General features: G+C 33.7%; 1 protein-coding gene across 2 annotated transcripts; it reads right to left on the bottom strand.

Annotated features, from left to right (window-relative positions):
* Positions 1-138: 138 nt before the first annotated feature.
* LOC130825506 (chloroplastic group IIB intron splicing facilitator CRS2-B, chloroplastic-like) lies at positions 139-6700 on the bottom strand. Of its 2 annotated transcripts, none has more exons than XM_057690763.1 (8): positions 6200-6700; positions 4538-4622; positions 4344-4411; positions 3078-3128; positions 2910-2983; positions 1482-1540; positions 1266-1387; positions 139-631 (listed from the first exon to the last, which is right to left on the bottom strand). In XM_057690763.1, exons 1-8 carry the CDS (start codon positions 6410-6412, stop codon positions 515-517), a joined length of 789 nt encoding a protein of 262 aa, XP_057546746.1. In that variant the 5' UTR covers positions 6413-6700; the 3' UTR covers positions 139-514. The 2 variants fall into 2 exon arrangements, with proteins under 2 accessions (XP_057546746.1, XP_057546748.1); XM_057690765.1 differs by having other exon boundaries at positions 1311-1387; positions 6200-6697.
* Between the last annotated feature and the right edge of the window lie 7111 nt (positions 6701-13811).

The raw sequence follows: 13811 nt of genomic DNA, 5'->3' as shown, positions 1-13811 counted from the left end.
GGACTAAAATTGGCCACGGCCCGGTTCAGAATGTGGGTGGTATGACTACCACGGCACGAGGCACAAAGATGTGGCATATAAGTGTGTCGCAGACGTTAATTATGTAATTTGGCACGATTCGTCACAATGCACTACGAGTGACATGAAGGGACAATCTGCTAGGCACAACCCGACATAAATTTTGTCATTTTGTATGTTCTTTATATGTTTTTTTTACATTACTATTTTTAGCTCTTTTTATGTCAAGTATCAATTAACAGTAATTGACAAACCAACATGCTAAAATAAAATGCTCTGAATATTTCATCGTTCATGTGTTTATTCGACAATAGTTATTTGAAACCAACATAATTCGAGCTTTTTCCAAGATCAACGTAAAATTCAAGGAACATATCCTGTGAGAACTGGCCGAGGCACCAAAATCTATGTTTGCTTCACGGCTTGGTCACTATGACTTGGGCAGCTGTGCAAATAATTCGGCAAATAATTCGGAGATATTGACCATCTTCTTTAATTAGACTTTGTGATACTTGTATTTCTGGCCAAGATTAAATCTCGTAACACTGTCACTGAATCCGCTAAGCACGAGGGTCCTCACAGCCTCGACACCTTGTTCCAAAGCAGCATCGATCTGTCCATTCAACCACCAACACTCAAAACAAAACAAAACAAAAAACTAACACTTGGAATGAAATGTAATCCGTCTAACCAACTATGGCATGATCCATTTAGGCAGCGTTTCAAGTTTTGAAGAAAAGGGTTTTACGGAAATTTTGGCCTGAATTCAGTTAGTCTGACCTAAGTTTTTGTCGGGTTTGGCGTAGCCTGACGTCCTGGACCTAAAAGGGCCAAAGTGCCCATGATCAACTTGGACAAACCAGTAATGGAAATTTGTTGGTTAAACCCAAACTCTCAACTCGTCTTGTATGAGACCGTCTCATCATGATACGGACACATATAATTAATCCATTTCTCTAACGGATCACGACATATAATTAGTCCATTTCTCAAACTGATCACTTTAAAATTAAAAATGATTACTTTAAAATTGAAAATGTACATGGTTTAGCCAATAGAGATGGCTTCACCATGAGACCATCTCATTTAAGAATTTTTGAACTCTATACATCGATTCCTCTCCTTAATGTAGTTTCATACTTTCATATAAACAAATTAAAACAACACAGTGAGATTGTGAAGCTGTTTGGCTGAAGGAAGCAAAGACTTGAGCATATAAACAGTGTTTCACGCTTTTAAACACTTACTCGAGTTCTCAAATCTGCATGCGAGAAAATTGAAAGATTGATTACCCGTTTTCGTTCAGTAGAACTGAACTTTTGTAAAAGAAAAGCTTTCATATCCATATTTCCCGGTGGATTCCCAATACCTGCAAGCAATGAGCTTTTGAATAAAAAGGTTGCAACTTAATTATTGAGCCTTTCTCTTTTACAGGACGAAAAACTGTTTTGCAGAAAACCAACCTATGCATAACCGAGGGAACTCCTTCCGTCCGTCTAAGTGTCCCATGATACTCTTAACTCTGCAATAGCAACTATCCAAAATCAGAAACTTACTAGTGAGTAGTGAATGAGATTAGCAATATTGTGAAAGATTGGAGTTTGTGTTTTGGCCTTAACCCTGTTACATAGCATTCTTTTATTCGTTTTTACCTAGTTATTATTTTCTTTTATGTTTTTGACTACTGAATTCATTTATGCATCTTTCTCGAGCCGAGAGACTCTTTAGCCGCACTCTCCTTTATGGGTATGAGTTCCCACCTTCCTTCCTTCCTTCCCCAGACCCTGATCATAGTTCCTATGAGCAGGATATACTGGGTATGATGATAATGATGATAATCGGTCCGGTACAAGGTGAAAACTGGCAAGATAACGGCTTAAGGACGCGGATATACAACTAAAAACATTCATTCCAATGATCATTCAGATAAATTCTTTTCCAACATTCATGTCTTTTGTCATATGAATATGCGCGAATATAGTTAATTAACCCCTTAGCTTTTATCAATTATGAAATCAAAACTTCTTAACTTTTGATTGACGCATATTAGCCCCATACCTTTTCCGTGTTGTAAAACTAAACCCAATATTAATATATTCCAATATAATCTTCGTCGAGAAATTCTGAAATAGCCCATACTATTTTCCTAGCGGTATTCTTCGCTACACTTACTTGTTTCTTGGAGTGAAAAAGCTTATAATAACCCCTTTGTAAGTTCAATTCATTTGAATTCTTTTTGGGGTTTTAATATTTTTCCACTGAAATTCTGAATTATAGGAAAAAACTTGAAAGCTCGTAAAAGAAAAGATTAATTCACTAATGTACAAAATATAACAATGCCAAAGCTTAATTCGAAACTGTTGTGGTCGACTGATTCAGCTTAGTATGCCCCAACTTGGTTTTTGCAACTGAATTTATGTGAATTTTTCATTTTACTCATTTGGTTACCTACCATGAGTATCGAGGAAGCTGGTGAAATGGAGATGAAGATGATGAACAATTGGCAGGAGAGAACTACGAAATTTATCAATGAATCGAATTTCGCATGGCAGTAGGATCCTATCAAATTTCGGAAATGTGGCACGCCATTTGTGGGCGGCGACCAACAACCTTTTCATACTTAATACTTATAAGCATAAAGTCTTTGCTCATTGGACACCACATTCAAGCAATGTCGCACACCGCTTTGGGGGAGGAAAAAAAAACCAGAATTCATACAGAGTACACAAAAGTGCAGTTTTGTCGTCGTGTAAATCCCATCCAACTATCCAAGCAGAGCTTACTAAAATTCAGCATGTAGTTATCAGTTTGTAATGTTTCAAAACTATATCGGACGAGATTACATGGTGGTTAGTGACTACTAATACAGATCATCCATAAAAGCAACTTACCCATTGTGATGACCATGTCCTCCTTTCAGCTGAAGTCTTAAAACACCATTAGGCAAGCACATCTCGTCATAGACCTATAAAACAGCTTTAAGTATTAAGTGAAACCAAATAAAGACGATGTTATATTACTTTGATTAAGTTATCCTTTCTCAGCAGCATTTTTCATACCAATAAGATGTGGCGCAAAGGTACTTTGTAATATGCAGCCAGAGGTCCAACCTAAAAAATTATACAAATTGCAAGTTAGACATGAAATGAGATGCAACAACAAGAAAATCTTAGATTTTAAATAGAAAAACAATTAGCTTTACACAAAATATAGCAACATATCGAATCACATTGAGAAAACGAGCTTGAATAAATAAAATATGGTGTGTAACATTGGATGACAGATCTTTACAGTTTAAACATAGTATTGCTCAAGTATGTATGTAAAACTAAAAACATTACTCCGTTGTCCATGTCATTTTGCCCCAATTGGGAATAGCAAGGAGATTTAGAAGTTGGATACAGTGGAATGAACATTTAGAAGTAACAGAATGTAGAGAGTAAAAGTGGTGGAATCAGAACTAAAACAACAATGCCAGAGCCTTAATTCCAAAAGATTGGAGTCGTTTACATGAACCTATATATCAGTTCTGGATTCTTCTTCTCTATTCATTTTGATTCTACCATCTCAATTTGTACATCTAGATCTTTCATATACTTTTCCACTTCTATCCTCTAAGTCATCTTATGTCTTCTTCTCCGTTTTTAAGTCTCCTGAGTTCCAACTATCTATATTCCTTACCGGTTCGCTAATACTTCGTCGTTGCACTTGCCCAAACCATCTTATAAGTGGTGGAGTTATATCCTAAAATAGAAATGGGGCAAATTAAGTGGGACGCACTAAATAGAATATAGGGAAAATAGAGAGGGACAATGAGAGTAAATCTCAGCCCCCCATAAACATCATTTTTCATATCTAGGAAGTAATCCAAAGTCACATCAGGCCTTTGTACATTGAGAAATGATACAACAAGACTGGTAGATTTTCCCTTCATTCTCTGTTGTTACATACTTAAATTTCCTGGTCATTTGCAGGGATATTTTGGAGAATGAACCTAATAATAGCTAGAGCTCTTTTCTTTTCAAATCATGCCAAAGGCTTCAATTTTCAAGATTCTTCGGCCATTTTTTTCAAGTTTGAAACAGCGTAACATAATTTGTTTGCTGAATCGTTTTTTGAATTCGTGATTCTCTCAAATTGTCCCAAAAATAGCCTAAAACCGACCATAATTCAGTTTCTTTTTATTTGCGATTCATAAGGAGATTAGCGAATCATGTGAAACTAGTTTGATCCATAAAGAAAAACAAAGAAACATGCTTTCTTTCACACTCAAAGAGGTATAACACAATAAATAGTACACAAATGCCACAAGTCCTAGAGAGTACCGATTCTCCACTGTAATTCATATATGCTTGAGGTTTGGCCAGGAGAATTGGAACATCTCCTATTGAACCTGCATTGATTAGGCCATATGATGAACAATTTGAGAACCAAAGTAACCTATATAGACAGTGACAAACTCAATATAAGGTCACATAATATATCAAAAGGAAAACTGAACAAAAATTGAGCAAATCACCTATTCCTATCAAGGCTTTTGATTGTATAGTGTTCAACAAAATCCCCTCTGTCTGAGAAATTTTATCAATCATCTCAAAGCCCACCTAGTAAGAAAACAACAAAAGCAAATAAAAGCTTATCAATTATATAGCTGCTTTAAAAAGGCTATCATTTAGTATCTATATTACTCAGACTCTTCATTTTGCTTCACGTACCCGTGTCCGATCCTTTATGTTCGGACATTGGTATGGCACTCAGACACTTCATTTAGGTATAAAATTGAATATTTAGACGTACCCGACACTTGGACACGTACTAGTATCCAACTTCAGTACTCGAGTCCCAGTAACATAGTTTAATATTAACTATTAACACACTAAAACATAAATAAGAAAAATTTCCAACAACATCCTGATTTACGCTTGACAATCTATCGGCAAGCAAGGAATTGGTCCAGAAACTGCATGTTCAAGCCAATTGAGTTTGAAGTTCGAGTATGCAGCTATTAAAAAGAATCACTGACTAAATTTTCACCATACAAACAGTTTAGAAAGACGTTAAACATATCAGGAGCCTTTACTTTCACTTGTATCTACATTTGATGTGCCAAAAAAATGGAAGTATCTAGAACAGGAAGGGTTCAAGTATAATTTTTCAGTCATTCGGGTTTTGTCCATTTAGGTTGCAGTACCATATTAAAGATTTAGATTCCTGTTTGCTTTGTATAGTGTGGGTTGGTTTATGAGATGGTTCAACTACTACCAACTCTAACCTAATTCTCCAGCCTCCATTTACAGGAGAGGAAAATTTCATGTGCAACACAGCCACTCACAAGTCCCGACCGCCCCAACCCAATCAAGCAAATTAAAATTGGGTCTTTCCAACACCAACTGCCAACTTACATAATCATACTTCACCATCAATCTCATTTTTCAATAGTACTTGTTTCGTATAAACAATCTCCTTGCCATCACTAGAAACGGTAGGATTGTGTACACCCAAACCTCAAGACTCCGCCTAAGCATTAGTCTAGGTGGACCCCCCTTGATGGTAATTGGATAATGTAATGTATTGTAAGTGTTTCTTAAAGGTTGCGCACATCTAACACCTCTTACGCGGAGTCACCTTCGCATTTTAATGTTGTTGTCGTGTTGTAATTGATTTTAAGTTCAACTAATTCAAAAAGCACCTAAAAAATCTATCATAGACATGCAAGAATGCCATCTAAGCTTTGTTGGGTAAATCATCACACCATTCATCATGAGTATCATTCTATCAAAAACAACAACAAAAACTCACTTGGGTAAAACAAAAACTAGATAATCATATGCAAACAAATTTAAGACACAACCCAAATACGGGATATTTGGAAAAATAGCTTTTAGCTTATTTTAATACAAATAGAGGGTTGGTTGCTCAAAGCATCAAATGCTAGCATTTGGCAAATCAGCTAGTTGAAATAACTTATTGTTATTAGCAAGCTATTTTTGAACAAGTTGATCATACAATAGGTTCAAAATCAGTTGATCAAGCCAGATAATAAAATCAACCGGTCAAATACACCCATGTAATCAGCCTCCAGTTGTTTGTCAAACAACCCATAACAAAAATCACATTTTTAAAGTTTAAATAACATAAAATTGATAGTAAAAGTAATAGAAAGGGAATAAAGATAAATTACATTATGTCGAGTGCCATGATACTTATTTCCAGGGTTACCCAAACCCACAATAAGCCAAGGGGTGTACTCCAAGTTTGTAGCTTTTGAGTCCAATGAAGATGAAGAAGCAACAGCTGAAACCCGAAAAGTAGATGGGGCAAACCGATTTGCTCTGAAATGGGTATTTTTAGGATATTGAATGAGAGTATATGCAGCTGAAATTGCACACAACATTGAAGATGATTTTTCCCCAATTGAAAAATCAATACCAAGTTGATAGCAACACCATTACAAATCACAAAAACTTCAAATGAAGTTTAGAAAAATGGCGGAATTTTAGCGAGTTATAGGGTTGTCAGCCGATGAATTGCTTGTACTTCTACTATATACTGAAGGGTGACAATTGGGTTGTGATATCAGTTGTATGACCTTACCAGTTTGAGAGAAAGATTAAGAGTACGAGAAGAAAGCCAACAATTTAGCTACTGAAATTTCTCGGTAAGAATTAAGAAATATGAAGTCTACATTTTTTTTTTCTATTTTGTCTTTAAATCGTAAATTGTATTAAGTAAACTATTAGGTCTACATATGATGCGTCTTTTAAAAAGATCGTCTCTCATAACAATTTGTATATTTGGTCAATAATTGTTGCCTCTTTATTGGGTTGTTGAACCGTCACTCTAAAGTATTGATTTTTTTTGTTGGTCAAATAATCTAATTGTTTTAAAATATATTTAGTAAAATTGAAATTTAATTGTTAATTATTTTTTTGAAAATAAATAGGCTTAAAGCCAATAAAAAACTAACTAAAATACCTTTTTATATGCTTAAAATCCAATAGCGAACAAAAAAACTTTAAAAATTCATTTACAAAATAACCTTTTAGTATAAAATTTCTTGATGATGAAAAATATAGACGATAAGGTGGTGAAAGTTTACTTTTAAAAAATGTACATGGGTTGTTTTATTTTGTTCCATGTGGACGATCACTGGAAATCATATATTGGTTTGGACATTGTTTATGTTCTTGTGTGTGCTTTTTGTGTATTGATGAGCCTTTGTATTATTATTTCAGGAACAAAGAATGACCTCACTGTTGAAGTCGGCGGAAAAGAAAATATTATGGTCTTGAGGAGCCTTAAGGTTGTAGATGGAGATCTTGTTGATGCTCTAGAATCATTTCCACATGGGACTGTTCCTGGTGACTGTATCTTTTTTATTAGCTGTTATTGTTTTGTGATTTCAGTTTCTTGTTTATTATATATTTTTTCAAGGTTTTGACCTGCCTGAAGAATCCTTTGCAAAAAATGTTTATTTGCAGATCCATTTGGTGAATCCTGTTGTGCCTTTTTTTTTTACTTCATGAAAAAAAATTTTCTTTCTCTTAAATATATGCTTAACTCAATTGCGTGCTGCGTCATTGTTAATATCATAAATCATAATGATAGTGAGTGAAATTTGTGTCGTTTCTACTGACTTTTATGTAATTTTATGTCAAATTCTGTGGAGTTTGCAACAAGCTATCAATACCACTTGACGTGTTATGTTTTATATTTGTCACCTAAAACTAGATTGCAATTATTTTTAGCCGCGAATAACCTATGTTTACACCATTTTTGGGTTCTTATTTAAGCACTTTTTATTTTGATTTGTGGGTTCTTCAGTTCTATTTTTCTTCTTGAATTTTTTCATTTACAACAGATGCATTTTTGACAACAAGTAAGGTTTCTTGGATCAATTTTTTGTTAGAGTACCTTTTAAACTATTATTTTATATTATTGCTCATATATAAAAATAGGTAAATTTAATTGTAAAGGTTCGGTGTCTTTTAAAGGTCCGATCCTTCATATAACCTACGAAGGTCCGAACATTACCTTTGATTTTGTTGTAAGGACATTTTTACATGTGACCAGTTGAAACTAATTCATCTCTATCTACCCATTTACGACCTGAACCCAAATTTAAATTTTCACGGTTATATTTAACTTCATCATCAACGCTTTCGGGCTTCCCTCCATTAACTACACTGCAACTTCAACTCCTATCTATTAACTTCCATCCACTTTCCCCTTTATTACTGCTATTCTGGACCACTGATCTCAAGAATTTTCCTGCTTCCTTTACCTTGGCAATTGAGGTAAAATTTTAGGTTTACGTGTTTACGTGTTTGATTCTTCTGTTCATGAATTTTTCCCCATTTTCTTTGTTTGATCGTGATCATTGTTTTTTTTTCTGTTATTTTATAAAATTTTGGATGATAGGTGATTATAATGTTACTCTGCGATTTTGGTTTGGTGGTAAGTTTAAAGAGGTTGGAGATGCTATTTACTATGGAGGGGAATGGATAGGACTTTTGATGTAGACCCTAATGATATTTCATCGGATTATGTCATGGGATTGGCTAAAAAATCTAGAAGCTGATGACCCCAGTCCCAACTGGAGCAAGTTTTGGTTCTACTCTGCTGTTTTTGTACTTTCAATAGCCCGTAGTGAAATTATGTGATTTGTGTACTAAAACTCAGGCTATTATATTTAATAGTATTGTTACCTACATTCTTTAATTTAAAATTTGATGCCTTGACTCCTTTCTTAGTTCTTGACGCAATTGTTGTTAGGATGGATATGCTAATAAAGAAGTATGGACCCACTAACAAGGGAAAGAAACCCCTTTGTCTTATCACCAATGCGCTCTCTCTCGTTTGAGAGATCCCTTTGATGGAACAAAAGAAGATCAAGTCTGCGCTATTGCTCCTCATGTTCATATGTATTACTCAGGTGTAGCAAATTAATTAATAAATTGCTCCTCATTTTTGCAGGCAATATTACATGAAGGATGTCAATATATTCATTGCTGAACCTGGCAAAAGAGAAGCTATGATTAATAATAAAACAATGGATAACTATTTTAGCAAATATTACTTTATTAGCAGCTTATACAATTAAGTTAACTGAATACTAAAAAGCATTGTTAAGCTAACAAACCATATAATAATCATGGATCAATTTTCAAGTACTCCCAACATCAATAGCAAAAGTAAAAGTAAAATTATTATAAAGAACTTCAATTTGACGGAATGTTCGTCCGGTTCGACGTTGTCGTGGCTTGTAAGATTGTTGTTAGTTTTTCAAGTAGTTGGTATATGTGGGTAATTATAATTGTATAATTGTAGGTATTAGGTACTCTTTATTTCCTATTAATTTTGTCCTAATTTTTCATCTTACTAAATTTGCCCTATTTTTATTTTTGACCATGACTAACATTTTTTTAACTCTCATCTGTATATTTATCATATCTTTTCGTCTCATTTGCACATTTTCTCACCTTTACATAAATTACCACTTATCCATTTCACCAATTGGTTATGGAATAAATTGTTAGAACAAAGAAACTATAAATCGTCTAATTAGCTAAGAGTAGTTTTTACATGAATTTGATTACTATTTCTTTTAAATTATGAAAAATTACCGTGAATAATACAACCTTTTGTTAATTTTCTCACAGTAATACCACCTATTGATTAACGTTTTGTCTAATTAGCTAAGAGTAATTTTTACATGAATTGATTATTATTTCTTTTAATTAAGAAAAATTACCGTGAATAATACAACCTTTTGTTAATTTCCTACAATAATACCAACTTAGAGGGGTATTTTCCTAAAATAATACTAACTTTAATTTATTAACTAATATACTATTTTTTTGTCTTATAATCACCTATAGTTTAGCTTTTAACATGTTAGGGATTTTCTAGGAAAACACCCCTTTAAGTTGGTATTATTCATAATTAATCAATGGTTGGTATTATTATAGGGAAATTAAGAAAATATTATATTATTCACGGTAATTTTTTCCTTTTAATTATGGGGTAAGATGAAAAAATGGACTAGTAAAATTCAATATAGTACCTTATCTAGATAAAGACGGTGTTTGCTGCAACTAAGACAAGATCCTAACTAGTATATAAAATTAGTATTTATTAAATCAAACATTTTGGGTGGGAATTACCTTATTTAACCACTGGAACACCCCTTAGCCCTAACTATCAGACGGACACTTAACAGCCTGAGAAGAGCGGAAGCGGAAACAAGTAGCAAAACCATAGCTGGTATCCATTTTTCTGGTAATCAAATTCAGATCTGAACTCTGTAACAACCCGACTTACCGTTGACTGGGTAAACAAGTTCATCACTGGGTTCGTTTCTCAAGAAACTGAAATCACACTTCCAAAACTCAAGCAAAGGGGTCACAAGCTCTTCAACGTGACTAACTCAGCTAAATCCCAAAACCAACTTCTAACTAATACACAAGATAATCATACAATTCTCTACAAGTCCGATATAACCAGCACAGCCAGAACAAATTTACATTTATCCAAAATTCCTAATACAAATCTATAATTCCTAAGTACTCAGCTCCATATACATCCTTGGAACCACTAATCACCTCCGCTAATCCATTATTCCCTTCTGGTTCCGATCTGTAGACAACTAAAAGTTGAAAACAACAAAAGGTCAGATTAAACTGAATGAGAAGTAACAATCCAAAACAACAAAACATAGTAATTCAAATCATAGGTTTAAAAGCAACATCAGTTTCCTAGATCTATGTGCGCACAGGGAGTCTAGTTTGAGAGGTGCCCCATAGCTCTAAGGCTATGTCGCTCTCGGGTGAAGCTAGTCAATATCTAAATGACAATTCCTTCAAAAACAGGGAGCAGGGAACCATGTTCCTCAACTCCGTCAATGACCAGCTCGCAAGCCCGATCCATTGACCATATCATAATATCAGCATAAGCATTCACAATAACATTTGTCTCAACAATTTTCAATCTCAAAAGAGCTTTAGTAAAGTTTATTTTCAAGAATGCAGTCTGATCAGACCCTTTAAGGGACTACTACTACTCACCCAAGATGCTTCAAAGAGTCAGGTTCGATTCACAGCTATCAGCTAGAAAGGTTCTTCGATGACGTCGCCTCCTGAAGCATAACAAACGTAACATCACAACAAAGCGTTCGATACTACAAACTAGGTTCATATAGCTCATTGCATCTCCTCCTAAGACCGTAACTTACTCATGGTTTCTTTTCTAGCATATCTAATCTTTAAAGAATTATGCGTGTTCTAACCAAAGCTGTAATATGTCATCAAGATTTATAGACACGATCTAGACTTCTTTAACATTCTTCTCAATATTACTCACTTTTAGGACTCTCCTTATATTTCAATCAAACACAATTGTGAACATACAAACTCAAAGTCCAAAGGTCCTCAAAAGAATTTAATAACCTATTCAAGAACATTAAATCATCCATAACCTTACCATCAACAATCATTTTCCATCAATTTCTTAAATTTGATGTTCACAAATATCATACTAATCCTCAAGATTCATCAATCTTAATCCACATTCCACAATTTACTACTAATTATCAATTGTCCATTTCTTTTAATTGAGCAACTTATACAATGAATCTCAAATGCTTAATTTCATGAAGTTTTGATTGAAAAGAATAATTTGGTAAGAGTATGACAATTGAATATAATCAAGAAATGGTAATCCAATTGCATATATCCGAAAGATGCGGCTAACAAGATCAAATAACAAAATTAACAAAAGAAACTTGACTACCTTCTTGCCCTGTACCGGGATGTGCCGAAGGAAGAGATAGCAAGAAGGCATGATTCTTCGAAAATGCTCAAGAAGTTAGGGTGACATTCATGGTGCAGCTATTGGGTTCAAAGAAATCAGATGAATTGGGAGGGAAAGAAGGGTTAGATCGAAATTTCATGATCAGAAATTATAGAATTGAAATTCAGAGAAAGAGGGAATCATACCTGTTATTATTTTGTTTGTTATTTTCGAAAATCAAGGAACCAAATGGAAGAAAGATGATTATTGGCTTCGAAATGGTTGGCTTCGATTATTGTTGAAATTCGAAGTCAAAGGAACCATGGAAAGAGGTTTTGTTCATGTATAGAAGTATTTAGCAAGAAAATAAGAAATTTCAGCCCTAATACCATAGAAAATGTCGAAAGAAGAGGAAAGAATCGATTCACCTGATTTCTGCTGTTGTTCGAACATTTGAGAAGGAAGATGATTGAAGGTTTTCGAAAATGTAAGGGTTTTGGGAAAAAGAGGCAAACGAAGAAGATGAATAATAGATGGAAGGAGAGGAAGAAGGTGGGTAGAGCTGCGTTTTTCTCTGAAAATCGAAGGCAAGGAATGACGGAATGAGAGGCATGGATTTCGAAGGTTTTGAGAAGGCAAAGCAGGGTTTGATTTTTCTTTTGTGTTGAAGATGATGATGAATAGTGAAACGCGTGTAACTGGTTTCTTATTATTATTATTATTATTTTTTTTATGTAAAGGAAAAGAAAAGGAGTTAAATTAAGAATATTTTATGTCATGTGTATTTAGGATCATTCTCGCACTGATAATTCTCTTAAACTTACTCGTCTTAAAATATTAATTTTCCCGAATGTTACATCTTATGCCTAAAATCTTGTTTTAATTGATTTTAATTGTACTATCTTCATCAATCGGTATATTGGTTATGTCAAATTTGCTTATTTAGGGTTTTTATTGGAGGAAATTATGTGAATATTATACTTGTAATCTTTGAGATGACGAAGATTGAAAAGGGGGTTGGTGGAAGTGATTGGAGTGTGAAGAAAATTTCTATTGTTTTGTGCAAATTTATAAATGCTAGTATTTTGATCTATTTTCTTATGAAAGACCATGTAAGAAGAGGACCCTTATTCTAACTATCTTTCTATAGTTCAATAACCTAATTAATTTACTGTACATTAGAATATCTAAGACTAAAATATTAATCTAAAGTTGTAATCCAGCAACATCAACCAACCTTTTATATGAAGTTAATTTACAAATAATCATTGCTTTCTTAATGAGTTTTAGTTCGATAATTTGTAATTAAGGTTTTTTAGCACTTTTGTCTCCTTATTTATTTTCATTTGTTTATATCGATTGCTTTTTATTGTCTTTAGTTTTCTAATCTGGATGATTTTGTTGTCTTGATTCCGAATTAGTTCTCTATGATTTATATTTTCATTGTGTTTTTATCATCGTTAGTTTGTTGGTAATAACTAATAAGGCTGTGTACTTTTTTTTTTCAGTTTTGATTTATAGATATTAGGTGAGTAGTGAGGAAAAATGACCACTGCAGCAAGACCTACTTGGGCACCTACTAAGGGTGGAAATGAGCAAGGTTGTATAAGAAATTTTGACCCATCTTTAAAGTATTATTCAAGGAATCTTGCAGCGGATACTAATTTAAAATCCAAGTAATAGTGTACAAATTGATATTTAGAAAGTGATAAATTAATGAAGTAGATATTTGTTAAAAGTGATGGGTTTTTTGTTGCTTTTGCTTGAAATTTAAGTGTAACAAAAACTCCTTGGTGTTGAATTTATTATCTTTGTGAACTCAATAGCAAGGAATTTTAAAGGGAAAAGCAGGGATTGCAAGTGTTTTTTTTTTTTTTTTTTTTTTTTTCATCAGTCTTTTTTGATCTTGCCTTGCGTTTGTCAAAACATTTGGACGCTTACAGTTTGTTTGGCTTACAAAGGAAGGGTTGGAATGAAAGAGAGCTTAGGGAAAGGAAAGAAAG

Source organism: Amaranthus tricolor, chromosome 10, assembly GCF_026212465.1.
Source record: "Amaranthus tricolor cultivar Red isolate AtriRed21 chromosome 10, ASM2621246v1, whole genome shotgun sequence".
Classification (NCBI taxonomy): domain Eukaryota; kingdom Viridiplantae; phylum Streptophyta; class Magnoliopsida; order Caryophyllales; family Amaranthaceae; genus Amaranthus; species Amaranthus tricolor.
Note: the sequence above shows the minus strand (reverse complement) of the source record. Positions and strands in the feature narration are given on the sequence as shown.

Bases quoted from the DNA above. Each gene is read 5' to 3' on its own strand.
- LOC130825506 (XM_057690763.1), bottom strand. From the start codon at position 6,412: ATGTTGTGTGCAATTTCAGCTGCATATACTCTCATTCAATATCCTAAA. The intron at 3,129-4,343 runs GTACTCTCTAGG...ATAATTTTTTAG, and splicing joins TGAATTACAGTGGAGAATCG to GTTGGACCTCTGGCTGCATA. The intron at 632-1,265 runs GTAAGTGTTTAA...TTGAATGGACAG, and splicing joins ATGCAGATTTGAGAACTCGA to ATCGATGCTGCTTTGGAACA.